Here is a 22,116-nt window from a genome sequence, read left to right as displayed (position 1 = left end):
ATATTGACTAGACTAAAAACTGACAAACTTTGAACCTATATCAAAATATAAGTTTGTATAAATTAGTTTTTATACAAATCAAAGTTTGCCTTAAAATACTTCAAATGCTCCACATCACATAATGTGACTTGAGTAATAAACCTAACATACATACACCAAAGCCTGGGACTTCATACCCAAAACTGCTAAAAGCATGCACAAGACACCACTGGCCAAATACCAAGGTATCTCATCCCTGGCATTACTACAGGAAAATACCAACCTGTAATCGTTTCTCTAATTCTTTGTTCCGTTCCCCATCTCGATTTATCTCTTCATCAAGCCGCCTGATTTGGTCCTTTTTTTCACCCATCGCGCGTTCTATCGATCTGCAACAGGGAAGAAGAAAGGGACTAGAATACACTGCCTCTTGTATGGGCCTTGCATCTCTTTCTTTCTCTCTGGCACCATACCCCAACAAAGGGGGAGGGCGAGAACTTTCTCTCAAGTAGTTAATAGAAATATCTTTGTATTCATGAACGCATATGTGAACGTTTAAGTCCCTTTCTCCAACCCTTTCAGACCATGGGTGAACATTCTAAGCATTCGAATAATTACTAGTGCTTTAAAACTACCTATTGGGGGATAAGGATGCTTCTGTGACCGACCAATAGTTGAGAGCCTGAGTAGTCTTCAATATGGCAGGAATTCACTCTTCCAAATATGAAATCCTCATTTTGGAGCTAATTTAAAAACAATCTACTCCATCACAGTCAGTAATCATCACGTGAATTATAAAGTGCTGTGTCCATCGGTGATGCCCCAGGTAACTAGCACCTTGATAAGTTATATGCTGTAGCATCACATCCTGTGGCGGCAGCAGAAGACAAAGCACATAATAATCCCAGAGATGGAATAGCAGACCAGGGCTCACTACCCATCAATTAGGTAATGGAGTAAATCTGGATAAATCGCTATCACTACTCCCTCATAGTGACATGTCCAGAGTGAACCACAAATGTTTAGGCTCAATAAAGATTAAGAAACCATTCTGCCACATCCACCGACTATCCTGGAAGGCACTGATTTTTTTTTTTTTTTTTTTTTTTTTAGAGAATAGTAGCGCTACCTTTTAAATAGGCGAAAGTAACGTGAAAAATAATGAAGACCCCCAAAAGGTTGCTTTTATCTTGTTCTAACAGGATGCAACATCATAATCTAGTTTTTTGTTTAACAGTAAGTAACTTTACCATTGCTTTCCCTATCTGTTGCTGAAAGGGCTGAAAAATTGGGGAATGGACAAAGCACAAGCCCGCAAGACAAGTACACGGAACGCTAAGTCCATCCTAGAGCTCTTAGTCCGACAGAAGCAGCAGTAAAGCACATGCAAGCAGCCATGCAAATAAGCAAAAGGATCAACTACTTTGTCTACCACAAATTACTGACACTTTTTATTAAGTTATAAAACTTACCTTATCATTACAATAATCCTGGAATGGCAGGGTGGTCCTGGATGGGCTTCGTTTGTAGAACTCTTAAACTAAATGTACTGTCAGAAGCTTCTGGGTAAACATTTGACATCTAACCATTGCCATATAATAACATTTTGTTATTTAACTTTTATGTACAAAAATTAAATATTACATGCTAAAGTCTTTGTTGAATTCTCAAGACTGTACTTTAACAACAGCAACTTCTCTAGTTTGATTCCAGGGAAAATGTTATATGTAAGTAGTACCACTCCCCAGCATAGAGTACATGTGACTATGTGTATGTACATAATATGTGTAGGGCTTTATTATAAAGGTATAAATATTACATTTTTTAGTTCCCAAAATTGGACATTCTTAACCAATAGTCCACAGTTTTAAATTATCAAGTCTATCCAAATATGCAAATTTATATTTATACTTATTAGATTGCACCGATTATAAACTGTGTGCAAAAACAAAAAACACTAAGGTACAGCACTACTTTTATCATAAAATGGTATATCTGAATGTCAAAAATATACAATTATAATAATTCTCTGTACATCTCACATAGTCAATGCATCAATAAAGTTCTGCCACCTCCCTATGGTAACCTATAATCTTTTCTTTTAAATTCTGTATTTATTTAATTTATTGTATCTCCTTTCTCCTTTGCATTTCCCCTTTCATGCTCTGAAAACCTTCTCAATAGTCTATTTCCTGCTGCACAATTGCTCCACAAACTAGAGCTTCTAACTGCTCCAATATATTCCTCAGCATTTCTTTTCTGTTCCTTAACAAACTCCTTTATTTTGCCATTAGCTTAGGCTCATAATGGCCTGGTCATTCATATAATCTCAGTAATTCCATCTGATTATTCTCCCTTATTTTATCAGGTTATGTATCGCCTCAACACGACAAGTGAAAAACAGGAAAATGGGGTCATGATACATTAATTATAAAATACAGTAGATGGCACCAAGCCGGGAAAACTATTTGGCAATGTATGGGTTGCGGGATATCCAAAAGGCTCTATTATTACTCAGTATGGCAATACTAGAGCAGAAAAACGCAAGACGCGCTATGCCCAAGGTACTGGATTCACCAAGATCTTATCAAGCGACAAGTTTTTCCAAGGGTCATTAGGAAAGCAAGGCTACAATCATCCTGAAAATCAGGCCATTCTACGAGATGCACAACTATAAGCAGGACAATGCGGTTTGGACAATAAGGAGCAGGGCATTGTTCCTTCGGGTATCCATATGTTGTGTGGCAGGTACACACACTAGCCAGAAATGGTTCCAATTGCCTGTTATGATGGCAGGGGAAAAGGCCATATTTAATAGTACACACTTTGTTATCTGAAATTTCCAACAAACTATCTAGCCAACAAGTGCAGATTGCATTATGAATGACTGGGTAGAATTCTGATAAAGGAATCTCTGGAAAATAGGACAGGCATGAATGGCCTCCCTAGAAGGAATCTACAAGTTTATTAGAGGTAGCACCAACATGACTGGGTACCCAGCAAAATTCAACTGGCAAAAATTTGCTAAAGACAATATACTGCCTGTACCAAATTTCAATCACAGGATGAGAGAGGGTTAAATGCCACTCAAGCCACGAGGGCACTGCGAGTTGGCTGCAATAATAAAACATTGGTGCATCAAAAACAGCTGGTGGAGAGCATAACAAATGAAGGAATTCTGTGGAGATAGGAGCTCCACCATGAAAATGCTAGCCTCCATAGCAAAGAAGCACATGTTTGATCAGGAATAAAACAATAGAGTAGTCAACATCATCAAACTTTGACCCATCTGTGAATAAAACTTCTAGATCCATGTGCATGTGAACAGCAGGAAAAATATTCAAGGAAAAGGCACTTTATAACAGTAGGAAAGGTACAAGCCTTCACAATGTGCATCAGGACTTTGCAAAATTTCACAAAATTTCACTCCCCTCCATGGGAGCAAGGACATAAGGAAAAACATTAGACATGCACCGAAAGAGAATCCTGTAAACTGGCTACCTTTTCAGTTAAAGAATGGAAGGAAGAGGGATAAGGACCCACCAGAAGGTAGTCAAAGCACACTGTAAATGGGAATGGAGGGTGTTGAAAGAACCCTGCAAGGTACCAAAAGGCAATACAATTGTGATGATCCTATATTGATGAAACACTGGTGATAACACACGAGCTCTAGACAGTGATAACTGAAAGGCACCATAGCCAAGGAGAAACCCTGTATGATGCAAAGCATCAAGATGACAAAGGGTGGAAGGCAAAACTGAGGAAAATGCTGGGCAGCCATAGTCCAGATTAAATAGGACACGCAGTTTAGATAGCTGCATGCATATAGATGAGATGTACCTATCAACCCCTCAGGAAGTACGGAACAATACTTTAAACAAGTTAAAGGCCTCAGAGGGAGGATTCAAGTCGATGGATGTGACATAGGGGGGGGGGGGGGGGGGCAAGACAAGCAAGTGTCAAAGATTAACCCAAAGATTTTAGCTTTATCCCAATACACAAGGAGATTCTCAGTGATAAGGACAGGCAGCAAATGACTTACTTCCTAGAAAACATTATCGCACAAGTCTTAGCAGTGGAGGACTTGAAGCCATTACTGGTAGTCCAAGATAACATGTTATCAATTGAAAAATTGGAGTCATAGCTGCACGAGGGAGAAATCGTCACCATGACAGCAGATAGAAAGATTGTTCACAAAGTGATAAGACCCTATAAAGAAGAAAGTTGGCAGAGACCTTCTGGGGCAACTAGGAAAAAGAATTATAATAAAAGACTACACCCTTATACTTTCAAAAAGGGGTAGAAAAAGTAATACTGAACCATAGCTTAAATATGTGAGTAGAGGAAGCTCTGAAGGAAAAAGTGGCAGAAAGTGATAAAAGGACCAAAGAATGAAGTCGGGTTAAAATGTTTTATCTCAGGAGTGTCATAAGCCTGTTCTAGGTCAAAAAGAATGGTTACTACCAAGGCATTCGTAGTACAGTAGAGGCAGTACTCTTTGAACATGAACTTCTAAATCCTATAGAAAGTTGTTGTACTGTAACACTTCCAAAAGCCAAATTGAGAGGGAGAAAGGTAATAATAATGTTCTAAAATCCACATACGACGTTAACCATGCATTCAAAAAGCTCACAAATGCAACTTGTCACAGGAATGGGACAAAAATCTGTAGGGGAGGTATCTTGTGTACCAAATTCTTAAAAGGAAAGATTAACCGCCTCGAGGTTGGGGCTATGGGGGACAGATGCAGACTTCCTAATTCAGTTAGAAACAAGCATCAAAAACCGAGATACACAAAGGAGGATGGAGGAGCACCTCAAAGTGTACGCCATCCAAGCCTGCCAATGTGGATTAGCAAACTGAAATTCAGAAAGGATTAAGTGAAGTGCCTTTAGAGAAGCTAAAGGCAAGTGTTAGAGCCCAGGGGGCAAAATTCAATATGCATCTTATGGTTAAGGAAAGAGACATGAGAATTGGTTGAGAAGTAGGAATCGAGCTCATTTGTGACCAACATTGGCTCAACAATAATGAAGCCACTAAGACGAAGGATAGGAGCAAATTTACCCAAAATTACACAGTTCTTTCAGACATGGGGGAAGAGTGGAGTGTTGACATTAATAATGGACATGTAATATCTCCATGTTCAGCTAGAAGGATGGTCCTAAAAGCCACTGCAATGACCTTCTGAAACAAAATATCACTGAAATCTGCAAGCCCTAGTGTTTTATACAGGCTGTACTGTTTACAGTGAACAGCATAATTACAATTTTAATTCCACCAAGGAATTCACTTTCACTTGCCACATGCCACAAGAGGCATTGTGTGGAATGGAGCACAGGACAGCAATTAGTTAGCCAAGCTGAAAAAGGAGAGAGTGAGCAACAGGAAGATCAGAATAGGCAACAGTGGAAGGATGTTCGACTGAACAATGGTTGAAAAAAAGGTATCATTCTATATTAACAGAGCAGTAGAGCTAATAGCACAGGGAAAAAGTGGAGGGATGACAAAGACTTGACGGTGGAAGTGACCAGGACGAGCACCAAGTATGAACTCTTGGAGACACACAAAGCAGCAAAAACTGGTAAATTAAAAGGTGCCACTCATTAAAATTTGCATAAGAAACTGTGTATATGCCACTGAATAATAGATATGGTGAAGTACAAAAATAAACGAGATGCGAAATCAAGACAGAAATAACACTAGAGTTGTTAAAGAATGTGATCAGAGAAATAGTAGGCATAAGTAAAGTTAGCAAAACAGAATGGGTCAAATGGAGCAAGGTAGAGAGCACAGGTTGACAATTAGGGTCTGCTGAGGGAGAAAGTGGCAGCATAGTACACTTGGGCAAGTGGGGTTTATGAAGGACAGAAACAGCAGAGCTCTGAAGTGAGGGAGACATCAGCAACATCCATAATGAAGTAGGCGGGAGGAGACAAACAGGAATGAGCTCGGGGAAGATGGCCAGGTCAAGGGACAAAGCCATCTAATCCTTCAGAAAGAGAGATCAGGCTTATATTTCATTGCATAATGAATTGTACAATGTCCATCTCAGGAGAGAAAAATCAAGGGTGGTCGAGATAGGGGTAAACATCAACCCAAACTGTTACGAGTCCAGGGAATAGTCAGAAGACAAGAGGAGAGGGGAGGACAGAGGAGGAGGAGGAAGGGGATGGGTTCCCGCATCAGGCACAGAAGAGGGAAGAGGTCACGAAACACTAGACAAAACCATGCCAGGACAGACAGGAAAAGGCTGGGGAAAAAGGACAGGAACACAGGAAGGAGAAACCAAGAGGAATACTCACAGCATCAACCTGAGGTGGAGCAGGAGAGGAAGGCGAGCTGGCGGAGACGGCAGGATCTAGAACCTGGAAACAGTTCCGGAACTGGAGATTGGAAGAAGAGTGGGAAAGTGTGTCCTGGTGTGCTGCATGACAATAAATCATGCCGGGGGAAAAGCTACAGCAGCAAACCTAGCATTTTGCCTCAAAGGATACATGGTCTTATGTTTCAGGTTGAGAATGGCCTGATCAAACATATAACTAATACATGATGGAGAAAAGACAGGTTGGGCATCACCATAGTAGATGCAGTATTTGTGTGTGTGGGGGGGCGGGGCAGGAGGAGACAAAAGGATTTAGTACAAGTTCAACACAAAAAGTGCAAAGGAACACCTTGCTACAATAAGTCGAAGCACCCTGACCATATTTCCAGCACTTAATGCAAAGGCTAGGATGTAATGTTTTCCTTTACATCACATTTTGTGCCAGCAAGAATTACTGAGGGGTGAGAGAGCACAGTTACTGAAAGTGATCTGACCGAATGAAGTAAAGGGATAATTGATGTAAACTACAACGGGGGTCATGACAACGAAAGATTCCAGCATCACAAATGAGTGAGGGGTTGCAGAAGGCAATGAACTAGTCATTACAGGTGATGTGAGAGATATTACTGCCAAGGATACTGCAGTGGAAGGGAAAGAATCAGAAGTGGGAAGCAGAGGACAGAGCAGGATCAGGCCTCAACACAGCTAGAGTTGCAGAGCTAAGAGGATCCTCTCGGGGGATAGGAACCGATCATCCAGGTTGAAACAACTTGAGAGCCTGGCTGCCCACCACACTAGTCAGAGACAGGAGTGGTAAGTTGAGAAGGGAGCATAAAAAACTAATTTGACTCCATTTCCCTATTTCCCACCCACTATGGGGCACAACAAGGGAAAGTACAAGCATGCAGCCAACCTAAGATAAAACAGATATAGATACCAACCCTCCACTGTTCACTTGATGCATGTCTGACTGGGGCAGACTAGCCAATTGATTTAGTAGGTCTTCAATAAACCTCTCATTTTTTCCTTTATCTTCCCCCTCCCAAAAGGAACCATAGCCCCTGGGCAGGTTTAATGACCATATGAAGGAACGATAAAGAATATTTGGGCAGCCAAGCCATAGGATGAATATTGCTTGTGAGTAGTCATAGCAGGCAAGAAATGGGAGCTAAAGCCAACACATCTGTCCAAGGGCAGTGCACAAGAGCCCCCTTACCATATCAAGCAAGAACCCTTCAGGGGAGGTAGAAATAGCCTAAGCTACTCTACCCCTTTGAGATTTTTTTTCTTGTCTCAATAAACATACTTGAACTTGAACTTAAAGAAGCCATGAGAGGGTTATCAAAAGAAGGCACCAAGTCAGGAAGACTATTCAGCACCATCTGCATCACAGAATATTTAAAATGCCCTAAATACTGGTAAGGATGCCAATATGAAAGCTAAAATACATAAGACAAGCAACATAAAAATTATCAGACTCGCCAAGATTCCATCTAGGAGCAACTTAATATATTGTTCCTTCCAGTCTATGTACTAATTCTTTTCAGTAGATACATTATCTAGAGACCTTACTGAGCAGTCACATGCTTGCCAAAATGCCACTACTAGGCACAAAGTGAGATTACTCCCTTGGTGTTTGCTTTGTTTACTTCTATACTCCAGTTGACATTTGAAAATACTTAATACCATACAATACTTTTATTACTAATGCTGTAATTGATACAAACGTTTTCATTATTCCCCCTGGCAAGAAGTAGCCGAGAGAGAAAAACCCAGGAGAAACATAAATGCTTACATTTCAACCTTAAGCTTACTAACAATTGTAACATTATATGCAAATAAGTAATGGCAATGTCTTCTTACAGACCTAACAACATAGGATAAAAACCCACACTTTTGTATTTATAAATTATATGTAAAGATTTACACCAACCATTGAAAAGCAGAGGTGCAATAGGTATGCTGAGGAAGAACTATCAACATCAAGGGGCCAAAACGCCCAAAACTTTTCAACACACTCCCGCTACATGTAAGGAGCATAACTGGCCAGCCCCTCACAGTGTTCAAGAGAGAACTTGACAAACTCGTCCAAAGAATCAACCAGGCTGTGATTCATACATCAGGCTACGAGCAGCTGCGCCCAACAGCCTGGTTAACCAAACGACCAACCAGGAGGCCGGGTCGGAGACCATGCCACAGGGCCGTTGATCCCCAAAAGCGACCCAAGATAGATACAAAGTAGGTAGGTAAGTCTTTCTCACTTTCCTTAGTGCTTTGTCAAGGTCTGACGGTCTGCGTATGTGGTTAGGATGACAAGTATGTGGATTAGTCATCGAGATGCAAGTCTCATCCTAACCACAAGCTCAGGTCTCAACAAAGCACTCAGGAAAGTGCAAAAGACAGTGTAAATCTTTACATAAAATTTACAGATAAGTAAGTGTGGGTTTTTATCCTATTATATACAAATTAAATCATTCCTGAGGAAGATGAGCACTTAACAACTGTACATATTACTTCTTTATACCAATTTTTTTACGTTGTCATTTAGGGGTCGAGCCAGGTACAGGAACTAGTTAGGTTACTCAAAATTATTTTTCTCAATATAATCTATCAATCATCTTACTTCCAGTTCTTATTACTTCTGGGTGACCCGAGTAGTGGAACAGTGTGGAATCCTTCCACCCTGCCTAGCACTTGAGCCCAGATCCTGGTGCTAGTACAGTGAAAGAGCTAATCACTTTGCCCCAGGATACCCCTTCTCATACATAAATATTAAAGCATGCCCATGACATACATTAAAAAGGATGACAAAGTCTAACTAACAACTGCATACCTAATGTATAGAAAGAGCTCTTCTTCAAGATTTGTATCTAGAGTAAATAAGTGAGTAATTTCAGTTACTAATATCATAGAACTGAAAGTTATGAAATATCTAGTTTCCCATATGAAATATAACATGACTTTTAATATATTTTTAATCTTTCAATACAATGAAAAAAAATCAGTATTTTGCAGCTGTAAGTTAAAAGATTTTATACTACACTGTATCTATAAAGATTGTGTTCAATATTTAAATAAAACTAGTTAACAAACTAATAACGGTATATACAAAAGCACCCAATTGTAAATTTCTACCATTTAAACACACACCTCCTATATTTTAACACATCAATACCATTTAATTTAGTCTCTGTAATTCACTCTAATTAAATTTTGTATTAATTTACATTTAACTACAAATAGATATAACCAATTCCAGGAAATTCTCACAAAAATCAAAGTATGTACTGTAACTTACAGAGAAAATAAGGATGAATTCCAGAGACCTCCAAAACTCCCCTTTTATCTACTACTCTCAATAAAACATCAACCTAATTATTGTTATGAAGTACTCCTGCCACTTTCTAACCACAAAAACATTAATAGTGAAGTACTGTACAGAACATTTGGAGGAAAAGTGCTACAATAATAGAGCCCCAAAGTGCACAAGAGACAACATAATAAATGTTTCAATGTCCGATCTTGGTATTTTGGCCTCATGCACCAAAACAGTTCGGTTGCATACACCCTGCACACAAATTCACGCATAGTAAATGGGCAAATACAATACCTGTACAGGTAAAACCGCCTTTGCACATGTAGGAATTTGCTTCCATTAAACTTTGACTGAGGAAGAGCAAACTGTGCATAAAGCGATGATATACAAATTTTAAGAATCCCTTTATGACGCAGTGAATGAGAGCAGACTCCATAAACTGTCATCAGTATATTGCCATGCTTATATTTTTTAAACATAAGGATTAACGTTCATAGTACATTACTCTATTATGATTTTCAAGTCTAGCTGCAATGTGTAATATACTGTAATACTAAATGTTTGCCTCACAATATAATTTAACTTAATAATACAATAATTTAATGTGCGTAATGTACATGTCCCTAAGGAAAGCCTTCAAGTTGGTACATTAAGGACAACCAAATTGCCTACAGAACACGTATTGTGAAAATTATCAACCTCTCCTGATGACACTTTTAGTTTCGAGTACAAGAGTCAAGAGGATGATTGAACCACAAACACTGATTCTATCAATGGTTAAAGTTAACCCTGATGAAAAAGAATCAATGTTTATCAGCTGATTTTTGAGAAATGTGAGAAATATATTAATACATAACAATATAAAATTAGTGAACATCACTTTTTGAGCTAAATCATTACATTGTTAGGATCTGGTGCAGTGCAAAAATCAAATGATAAAAACACAGAAGGCAGCAATTGGGGGAAAAAAAAAGCCTTATTAAGCATATCTATAGAATTTAAAAGCACAATGCCACACTAAAGTTCTGTGAAGTGCTAATTATCTGAAATGAGATACAATTCTAATAAAACCACCAGCGAGAAGATGGGCAAAATACAAAAACTAATTTACACAGGACTAAGATACATACAAATACTAGGTTAAAAAGATGTCTTTAGCTGTGGCACCACTTACAGCCTGTTAAACCATCCAAACCACAATTGCAAGAAGTGGTTATGATATTGACTTCATCTTGTTCAATACAGCATGCCATGAATGCAATTTAGTATAATACTGCACATGCACTTAACCAAAATTCAAAAGTTTTTGTTTATGCATCTGGCAAAAGTTATAAAAATCAGTAGCAAAATACAAGTACAAAGAATGTGTGGAAAGAAGCAAATCAGCTTTCAGATGTAGTGAACAAGATAGGGGTTAGTAAAGCTTTAGCAGCACAGTCTGGAAGGATAAAGAATGCTCAAGATGCTCACAGTGATGTACTGGAACTGTATGTGTTCATGGACATGAAAATGTATGATTGGTCTAGCAATGCTTCATCTAGGCTTCTGTAACCCAGCTCAGGAAAAATGCTGCACATCTGACTAACATTGACAAACAACAATGAGTAACTTGGCAAAATGGTTAACAACATGTCACACAATTCATTTACTTAATAAATGTGCAGGTTGTACCACATCTGCCATTATGCTCATTCAGCAAGTGACCCTGATTAATAAAAGACATCCAAGGGGATAAATAATTTGAAGCATTGAACTACAACTAGCTGTGAATGCTGGGTACATCTAGGAAACACTGCTAAAATACCTATGAACAATTATAGAGATGATTTGCTATGACAATACACGTGAATATACAGTATATATATATATATATACTATTGTACTTATATTTATGTATACAATACATAAATACACACATATACACTTGGAAAACAATCCTAACAGGCAAAATCAGTTGGTTCAGATGTAGACCTGTTTTGATGGTAAGGCAAATATTGAACCCTCTAAAGATGGAATAAATCTAGTGACATGAAACTACTTTATCCTAATATGGGTTAAATTGCATAAATAATATGACAAGAGTTAGTTTAGCTTGTACCTACTAGGTTAGTGCTGCAAATTTTAAATGCTGACCATGATTAAAGGAATTCTAGTATGCTCAGTCATCTTCAATTTTATTACTGTATTCAGAAATTTTGCCTATTTGGAACATTAAAATAATGGATTCTCTCTCTCTCTCTCTTTCTATTAAATGACATGATGTCTTTTATGACTACATATTTCATTAAATGAGTAATACAGGAAATCAAAAATGTAAATCATTGATATATCGTACATATAGTCATCTTTCTTTAATTCAAAAATATTACATTACCTTAACTCCTTCTGGATCCACTGGTCACGCTGCTCCTTAGATGTGAACTGACTACCTCGGCCCTGCTTGGCATAAAGCTCTTTCCGTTTCTGATCTTTCATGGACAACCTATAGAAAAAATTAAGTTCATGAGAAATAAATCACTGATAATTCAGGTAAGCACTAATATGTTGTTACGAGTCCTTTATTCAATTAAAAAAAAGTCAACCCCTTAACACTTTCACGCCCCGGGCGTGCGCACCGCAATTTTGACGCCATGCCCCCGGCAATGCGAGCATGCGTGCAGGCAAGTGCGCGGCAACACCGAAATGCGTACAGTATACTCGTTTCAGTTTTCTCACCTTAATTCTTGTGCTATGTCGTTTATTTTGGTATCATTGTGTTCGCAATAGAATTCCCTACAGGTGTATATGCATATAATGTCCAAGAGCTCGGCGTGACTCCCCGTAGCAAAGTCGTGGAGAGTCGGCAAAAGTTACCTGTGAGAGCACAAAAATCAGTAAAATAATGTGTATACTCGTTTCAGTTTTCTCACAGTAATTCTCGTACTACGTCGTTCGGTTTAGTATCATTGTGTTCGCAATTAAATTCCCTGTAGGTGTATATGCATATAATGTCCAAAAGCCCGGCGTGACTCCCCGCAGCAAAGCCTAAAGTTACCCATGAATGAGCACCAATTTGCACACCGCAGCCTAATGCGTATACTCGTTCAGTTTGATAACATCAATTTTCGTGTTGCGTCTTTCATTTTGGTATCAAATTGATCGCAATCTAAAGGCGTGCATTTTAAAACTAGTCCCATAATAATAGCACAATAAATAGAATTTTAACAAATATTTTAAAATTTTGACCAAAAACGTATTTATAATCTTTCAAGAGGTCTGACATCAAGTATCGTGTTACATCTTTCATTTTGGTATCAACTTGTGTGCAATTTAAAGGCGCTTATTTTAAAATCACTCTAAGATTGATCAGATAAAATTAAAATTTTAAACAAATATTTTAAATTGAGGACGCCGCTCGTATTACCGGCTAGGACTCGAGAGAAAAATTGGGGACGCCAGGGGCGTTTCAAGAGTGCGAAAGTTTTAAAAACAAAAGAGAAATGGAACTTTGATGAAACACAATGTTGAGGCCTAAAGGGAGTTTTAAACAATTATAGAGCTGAATAAAGCATAAGTGCTGACAATTGTCAACAAATACCCATATGACAGTACTTTAATTGTAGATAACATTTCACCTGTAAGGGTTTAATCAAATATAACCCTTACTGGAAAGATGTGATAGACAAAGTTACTCTCATATTGTTCTTTCTCCCCTAGTGGAGCAAGTACAATGTGCATAGAAAGTACAGTGAGTACAGTGTGAGGAAAGGCTTACAATTTATACGTTTACATATTCATACACAGCACAGTCCATCATGAGGTAATGAGAGATTGGGAGAGAAAAATAGTAGTCATGTGGCACTACAACTAATCAACACACACAGTACTATCCTCTCACATAGTTACCATGGGTCACATAACAATGTAGGGATGAGCAATACCAACCTTTGGTGGCTGGGAAAGAATTTCATACAAGACATTTCTTGTAAATACAAAATAATATACTGTATGGTATCCTCATCATCGCATATATTAATTACATAGTTATTCTCCCCATTCCAATAAACATTACAAACAATAATGTGTATAATTAATTCTTTATGCATTATTTAAAAAAAATATGTAATATAATAGTCAAGGAATCTTATATATCGGCCATGCAGCCCATTCTATTGTAAATTCATGGCATTAACTCAGTTCTTTCCTCAATTATTTTGATCCACTTAATTTTTGTTACTGTATATTTCATTAATTGGAGTTTAAAAGACGAGTGCTAGCAGAAGTGCTTTGGTTATACCAATTAACACTTTCGCGCTCTCCGCAAAGGTCACTCAGCCAACCGAATGTGCGCGCAGCGTTTTTATCGCTTAAGCGTAAAAACAAAAATGTGTATACTCTTTTTACTCTTCTGACCTTAGTTCTCATGCTACGTATTTCATTTTGGTACCAACGTGTTCGCAATAAAATTCTCTAGAAGAACATCAGTAAAAAAAGTCACGAAACGTATAGGGATACCAGCACCAAATAAATAACTACGAAGATGACTCGCCGTGAGCGCCCATCAGCAACAAAATGTTTTTACTCTTGGGATTGTAATCACCTCCACACTTATTCTACAGCGTTAATTTTGGTATCAATGGACTCGCAATGAAATTCCCAACACGGTGATATGAATATAAGCGTAGAATAATGATGCGGCCCGCCCGCAAGAGTGTGGGAAGTGGTGAAATTGTTACCCGGTATCGGTGACGGGACGACGCTCGGCGCTTTGAAAGTTTATACTTATTTCACTCTCATGACATTAATTTTCTATGTATGTCATTCATTTTTGTGTCAATGTGTTCGCAATAGAATGTTCTATGTGCCCATAGGTAAAAAATATCAACAAAGCGTAAGTTAGAATAGCGCCAAATATAAAACAACGCTGGAACATATCAGTGAGCGTCAAACACACACGAAATGTTTTTACTTTTGTTATGTTTGTCAAGTTTATACTTGTTGCACACAGTTATTTTTGGTTGTATATTGATCGGAATAAAATTCCCTAAACAGACATATGCATATAATACATGATATGGGGGAAGCATTACCAGTATAAACGGCTAAAGTCACCCACCTGCAACCCGTTTGGGACAAAATACCATTTGATCGAAGTTATCCACACCTTTCATGAACTTATTGTACCATGCAGCCTAGTGGTGAGAAAGAGAGCCTCATAGCGCGCAGTTTGAAACAAACCCAAAGTAAATCGGATAAAAATTGAATTTTATACAAATATTTTAAAAGAGGACTCAACTTTATGTCCACTATGCGTTAGCGTTAGACGAAACGGGACGCGCCGGCGCGTCCAGATAGCGCGAAAGTGTTAAGAAGAGAGCTGTGATAACATAGAAGTAAATGCAAAATGCAGTAAATTGAGAAAAGTGGGGTTGATGGCAAGAGGAGTTTGATATTTGTACAAGTATACTTTCTAGTATATAATCAAAGAATGAGTATTTAAATGAGACTGCTTTTAAGTGACTTATGCAGAAAGAGAAAGACAAAGGTCATGTATTTCTATACCCATCTGTGGGAAAAAAATTAAGTGATAGAATGAAAATAAAAATGAGATTACAAGAGAATGAAGACAGTAAGATGAGAGGGTAAAAGAAAGCTTTCTTTCTCCCTCTAGTTCCTTGACAAGGAACAATTGGCATCATAGCTGGCAGAGTGCATTAAATTAATATATTACTGTACTATATTTGTAAAACTTACTCGTGCTGTGCCTCATCCTCCCGACCTTTCATTTCTTCATACTGTGGTCTAATGGCCTCCAATTCTGCCTCTTTCTGGGAAATAGTACTTCGAAGCTTTTGCAATTCTTTCTCTGCCCTTTCCTTTGATTTGTTGTCTCCTTGAACTTCATCTGTCAAGTCTTTTATTGTGAATTCCAATTTTGTCTTCTCTTTCAGAAGTTGTTGTTGCTCCATATTGTATGTGTCTCTTTCTTCTTTTACCTGTAAGAGATTAAAGACAAAACTCAAAATTCTGTAATACATGAGAAAACAACTTGAACTATAATATCTATTACATACAACACATACAAGTAAGTATGTACCTGCCATATTTGCCTTTGTATAAGAAAAAAAAGATTCCTTACATTCAATAGGCCTGTTTTGTATTACAGATGGAAGAAGTACAACTAGATTATCTACAGTGAACTGTGGTGACTAGAAGTCCACCGAGTACAACAAATGTATTATAAACTATATAGAATACAGAGCAATGGCATTAATCCAAAAGCCCATTATGGTCAAAAGTAATACTGTACAACTTTTATCAGCCAAAGACACTCTATGGTAAGTGAAGTGTTTACCAGACAAGCACTACTCCACCATCCTTGCCACTGTGTTGTCCCTTTTTAAATTCTAGTCACATCCCATTCATATTGACTAATAAGTGCAAAATGAGAAGTGGCAGTGTGCAAAGTCCCCATCCTTTGGTTGCAGGAAGATGCAGCAAATGTGGCAAGTACAGTACTAGTTTTTGTGGCAAGTGGCTTGGGAGTGGCAGTCAGTAATTAATGAAGCCCATCAGGATTTTGCTTGAGAAGGGGTTAGTGACCAGCTAATGGTGTAACTTAAATATGGAGGATTATTTACATCTGAGCAGAAAATAATTGTCAAACGGCAATATTTTGGCACAATGTTAAGAATGAAATTGAAAATTGTATAAAACTGTAAATGTATTTTCTGTGAACTATAACAACAATTTTAAAATTAATTTTAATACCGTACATGTACAGTATTATGAAAAGTATGAAAAAAAATGTAAATTTGGGATGCATCTAACATTATAGTGCATCTCTTACACCAAAAACCAAAGTAATACTAGTGGTCACAATTAAGTATAAACAATGCCATTTTATATTAAAAATTTTAAAACAAAAACTAACCTGTGACAGCTTGGACTTCACATCCTTCATATCCTTTGACAGTGTCTTAATGGATTCTTGAGATTTTTGCAGCTGCTGTCTAAACTGCTCTTGCTCAGCACCCGAGTTTTTTCGCTGATTTTCCATCTGTATTAAGAACACATTTGATACAGATAAAGAAATGTGTTTTATATAACAGGAGAAGAGTAAACACAGATCTACTGTGCAAAATTAAACAACATAGTTTGTCACTCTGTATGTTCCATCTGCAGGCTCGGCTTGTTTAAAAAGAGTGATTCTATGTACTGTAGTACTCTATTTTCCTTAGAAATTTCAACAACTATAAAGTATTCAACTAATCAAGTACACAAAAACTCAAACTCATCACAGTAAACATTATGATTTATAAGCTGATCTTCATCAATTCATCAAAAAGATTAATTAATACATTTATCTAGATTAAACAACAAAATAAACAAATATTTAAAAGCCCACTCCTTCCACACATCTTATGAATTGTTACTCACTTATTTGTGCCTGCAGGTTCAAGCACTGGTTCTTGTATCCAGCCTATTTAGCCACCGGTTGTTTCAAGCAATGACTCCTGTCTTACTTTCCTATCATATCTAGTTTTAAAACTATGAATAGAGTTTGCTTCCACAATATGCCCCTTTAGTTCACTCCATTTTCCCACTACTCTCACATTAAAAGAAAATACACACTGTGTGTGTGTTTTACTCACATCTGTCAACTTCTTTCTAGTCTCTTTGAGCTCTCTGTCATGAATTGTGTATTCCAGTGCCCTACGCATCTTGTCATACTTCTGGTACTCTTTCAGCTCTTCTTTTTCTTCTTCTAATGTCTGCAATCTGTCCTCAATTGTCCGAAGGAATTCTTCAATTTTTTCCCGCTTACTTTGTGTTTCTGTGGGTGAAGACAAGCAAGTGAAATCCAAAGCATTCATCAAATGCCTTCTTTCATAGAAAACTCATCACTACATACAAACAATATCAAACACACTTCTCTCAGATATAATGAAATAAACCAAGTTTTATGTAAAGATAGGGTCAACCCATCTTCCTGAAATGATAATACTTACAGTACCTATTTAGTCAACAGTACCAACATGTAGTGATGGACCACCAAAAACTTCAGTTTAGTACTTTTAATTTTAGTCTGACAAAAATAAAGTTAGGTTAGGTTCCATATTTACGTTCTATAATGTTAAAAAAAAAAAAAGTTTCCAAATTGACTAAATAAAATAATACAAAACATCAACTGTTGGAAGTTCATCACTACATATTGGTACCTTCGACTAAATAGTTACTATAAATACTATAATTTTAGGAGGCTGGCCTGCATAGAGCACTCATTTCAAATATTTAAACAAAATTGTAAATGAGTGAATCAATGATGGAGCAGCTGCAAAATAATTAGTGCACAATTTACCTTTAAGAATAACCTTAGACTCTTCTCTTCTTTCGTCATACACGCGGGTTCCAGCAACTTCTCTTAGTAACTTTAATCTTTGGGAGTCAGGAGCTGTTGCCATCTGGTTAATCTTACCCTGAAAAACATGAGCAGCATTAATGCCATTTTAAGGCTTTACTGCAACTTTTGATAATACAATAATATCCTGTGCAATACATGCCTGTGATTAACTAATAAATCTTATGATTCAATTGCAATTCAACTACCTGTTTGACAATGTAATATGGGTTTGATCGTGAGAACCCTGCAGATTCTAGAAGATTCATCACATCAAGCTTGGTAACTGCTTTTCTGTTAAGAAAGTACTGATCTTTCTTGGCACCAATAACACGACGCAAGCACACCTCATTCTTATCAATCTGAAAAATAACACAAACTGAGTAAGTTTTGATTAGAGCCATTTAAGAGGGATATCATCAGCCATCATATTTCAGTCCACAAAATAAGGACAAATTTTCCAAAACAAAGTATTAATTTAAATTTATCATATGATGGATATTTGATATTTTATACCAGGAAACCATGTCTATAAAAAAATTTCACTTCTGAATTATTTCTTACAAATTTATGCAAGCTACTAATTTTTTCATTTTAACTGCAGTACTGTATATTTTGTGCACATACCCATGTAGATCACCCAACAGCACCTTGATGTTCAAATTTATATATAATTCACAGCACTTAAGAAAAGCTTAACGGCACAAGATCTAAACTAAAACGAAATTCGTTATGCCAGCTGCTTATTTACAATGAACTTGCTGATAACGAAAATTTATTATAAACCGATATTAAATTAGAAACAAAATTGCTATTTGAAATTCCAATAGTGTAACAACTAAATCAAATACTTACTGGTATCCTGCCATCAGCATTGTCAAAGATGATCTCCACAAAAGCAGAAATAACTCTGGGACCAGTACCCTCATGGAGGAGGGCCTGCCGCTGCTCGGCTCGAAGGTGATTGAATTCATCACTTAGTACAAACTGGATGGCTAAAAGAGAAAAATATACTTATAAACACAATAACCCACAGGTGACGGATGATGTCACATGTTATTTTGGTTCATCTGGGGTGAAGCCAGCAAAGGTAATGAAGGTTTCACAACTAAAATTTACCCATCAATTAACACTTTCGTGTTCTTGGCGTACGCACCCCAGCCTACCCCGTGTGCCGAGCATTTCGCGTGAACGCGCGGCCACACTGAAATGTGTACTCTCTTCAGTTTCCTCACCTCAATTTTCGTTGTACGTCATTCATATTGGTATCAATTTGTTCGCAATAGAATTCCCTACAGGGGGTATATGCATATAAGATTAAAAACCTTGGCGCCCCCCCCCCACCCTGCAGCAAAGTCGAAAGTCGGCCAAGCGTTACCCGTGAGCGAGCACCCATTGGCACACCAGCAACACCCACACACAAATGTGTATACTCTCTTCAGTTTGAAAACATCATTTTTCGTGTTACGTTGTTCATTTTGGTATCGAAGTGTTCGCAAACAAGGTCCAAAAGCCCGGTGTACCACCCGCACCAAACCCAAAAATCGGGCGAGCGTTACCTGTGAGCGTGAAACAGCAATAAAATGTGTATACTCTTCAGTTTTCTCACTTCAATTTTCATGCTACGTCATTCATTTTGGTATCAATTTGTTTGCAATACAATTCCCTACAAGGGTATATGCATATAAGGTCCAAAACCCTACCCCCCTACCCCCGCACACAAATGTGTATACTCTTTTTCAGTTTGATAAGATCAATTTTTGTGTTACTGTACGTCGTTATGCACATTTTAAAATCCATCCCATAATGATCGGTTAAAAAATTTAATTTTAACAAATATTTTAATTTTAGACGCGACATGCATCCCCACCGGACATCCATAAATTTATTTATGGATGCAGAATGCGTCACTGCCGAACGGAAGTGTTAATCTGCGCAACATAACTAGAGATGTTCATAATCAGCAAAATGCTAATTATGTGTAAACTGCGCGATGTGGACCGAGATGTTTTAAAGTAACACTTAAGATTTAAAACTCATGCAGGTACATGGGGCTTAATCAGCTTCCTGAGGCCTCAAGTAAACAGATGCCATCTTGGAAAAATTCGTGGGCACCCCTCCTGGGTGTGAAGGCCTCAATATTGATAAAGTTACCATAAGAGCGATAAAAGTGACCATACAGTAATATATTCAATATGTGCAGTTACAAATTCATGCAAAATACACAGGGCTACCTTGCTACCTTGAGGTGCTTCCGGGGCCTAGTGTCCCCGCGGCCCGGTCGTCGAGCAGGCCTCCTGGTTGCTGGACTGATCAGCCAGGCTGTTAGACGCGGCTGCTCGCAGCCTGACGTATGAGTCACAGCCTGGTTGATCAGGTATCCTTTGGAGGTGCTTATTCAGTTCTCTCTTGAACACTGTGAGGGGTTTGCCAGTTATGCCCCTTATGTGTAGTGGAAGCGTGTTGAACTGTCTCGGGCCTCTGATTTTGATAGAGTTCTCTCTCAGAGTACCTGTTGCACCTCTGCTTTTCAACGGGGGTATTCTGCACATCCTGGTCCCAAACCTGTGTGCAGGTTTGGGACCAGCCCCTCAATTATTTTCCACGTGTAAATTATTATGTATCTCTCCCGCCTGCGCTCAAGGGAGTACAGATTTAGGCTCTTTAGTCGGTCCCAGTAATTTAGATGTTTTACTGAGTGGATTCTAGCAGTAAAGGATCTCTGCACGCTCTCTAGGTCAGCAATTTCTCCAGCTTTGAAAGGGGCTGTCATTGTGCAGCAGTACTCCACTCTAGAGAGCACAAGCGTTTTGAAAAGTATCATCGTCGGTATAGCATCTCTAGTGTGAAAAGTTCTTGTTATCCAACCTGTCATTAGGATGAACTGTCATTAGGATGAAGGGCTAGGATGAACTCTGATACTCGTTGCAGGTTACACCAATCAGAACTGCTTAATGGGTATACAGTACTGTATATAAAATGTGTAACACTGTAACAACAGCAAAAGTGGTAAGTTTTACTGTTCTAAGAATATAATACAGAGCACAAATTGGTGATATGAATATATTTGAGCATCCCAATGTTCCACATATTTTGTTATATAGATTTCTCAACTGACACACTTATGTCGCACATAATGATGACCAAACCACAACTCAGAAGATTGAGAAGCGACGACACCTCGGTTCATCCTGGACCAATATCAAGTCATGTGATAGATGGACTCGCAATGAAATTCCCAACACGGTGATATGAATATAAGCGTAGAATAATGATTGCGGCTCGCCTGCAAGAGTGTGGGAAGTGGTGAAATTGTTACCCGGTGTCGGTGACGGGACGACGCACGGCGCTTTGAAAGTTTATACTTATTTCATTCAACAAAGCGTAAGGCTCATTCATTGGCTCATTCTCAACAATGTTAACACTTTCGCGGGATGAGGACGCACCCCGGAGTCCTGTTTCGCCTACCCGCTCCCGCATAGTGGACATAAACTTATGTCCTCTTTTAAAATATTTGTATAAAATTAAATTTTTATCCGATTTACTTTGGGTTTGTTTCAAACTGCACGCCATGAGGCTCTCTTTCTCACCAATAGGCTGCATGGTACAATAAGTTCATGAAAGGTTCACAAACATAACAAAAGTAAAAACATTTCGTGTGTGTTTGACTCACTGATATGTTCCAGCGTTGTTTTATATTTGGCGCTATTCTATCTTACGCTTTGTTGATCTTTTTTACCTACGGGCTCATAGAACATTCTATTGCGAACACATTGACCCAAAAATGAATGACGTACATAGAATAATAATGTCATGAGAATGAAATAAGTATAAACTTTCAAAGCGCCATGCGTCGTCCCGTCACCGACACCGGGTAACAATTTCACCACTTCCCACACTCTTGCGGGCGGGCCGCAATCATTATTCTACACTTATATTCATATCACCGTGTTGGGAATTTCATTGCGAGTCCATTGATACCAAAATTAACACTGTAGGACAAGTGTGGAGGTGATAACAATCCCAAGAGTAAAAACATTTTGTTGCTGTTGGGCGCTCACAGCGAGTCATCTTCGTAGTTATTTATTTGGTGCTGGTATCCCTATAGCTTTCGTGACT

The 22,116-nt window shown here is 38.2% G+C and overlaps 1 protein-coding gene across 3 annotated transcripts in view; it reads right to left on the bottom strand.

Annotated features, from left to right (window-relative positions):
• SMC3 (structural maintenance of chromosomes 3) overlaps window positions 1–22,116 on the bottom strand; it is a 58,534-nt gene that overhangs the window by 32,818 nt on the left and 3,600 nt on the right. For 2 of the 3 annotated variants that reach the window (XM_045741951.2, XM_069338787.1), the window contains exons 4-11: window positions 18,853–18,992; window positions 18,207–18,359; window positions 17,959–18,076; window positions 17,252–17,433; window positions 16,531–16,656; window positions 15,351–15,592; window positions 11,992–12,099; window positions 263–368 (exon numbers count right to left, since the gene is read on the bottom strand). In XM_045741951.2, coding sequence (XP_045597907.1) covers window positions 263–368; window positions 11,992–12,099; window positions 15,351–15,592; window positions 16,531–16,656; window positions 17,252–17,433; window positions 17,959–18,076; window positions 18,207–18,359; window positions 18,853–18,992 — 1,175 coding nt within the window. The remainder of the gene's footprint in view (window positions 1–262; window positions 369–11,991; window positions 12,100–15,350; window positions 15,593–16,530; window positions 16,657–17,251; window positions 17,434–17,958; window positions 18,077–18,206; window positions 18,360–18,852; window positions 18,993–22,116) is intronic. The other variant, XM_045741950.2, reaches the window with a different exon arrangement.

Source organism: Procambarus clarkii, chromosome 40 (assembly GCF_040958095.1).
Source record: "Procambarus clarkii isolate CNS0578487 chromosome 40, FALCON_Pclarkii_2.0, whole genome shotgun sequence".
Lineage (NCBI taxonomy): Eukaryota > Metazoa > Arthropoda > Malacostraca > Decapoda > Cambaridae > Procambarus > Procambarus clarkii.
Note: the sequence above shows the minus strand (reverse complement) of the source record. Positions and strands in the feature narration are given on the sequence as shown.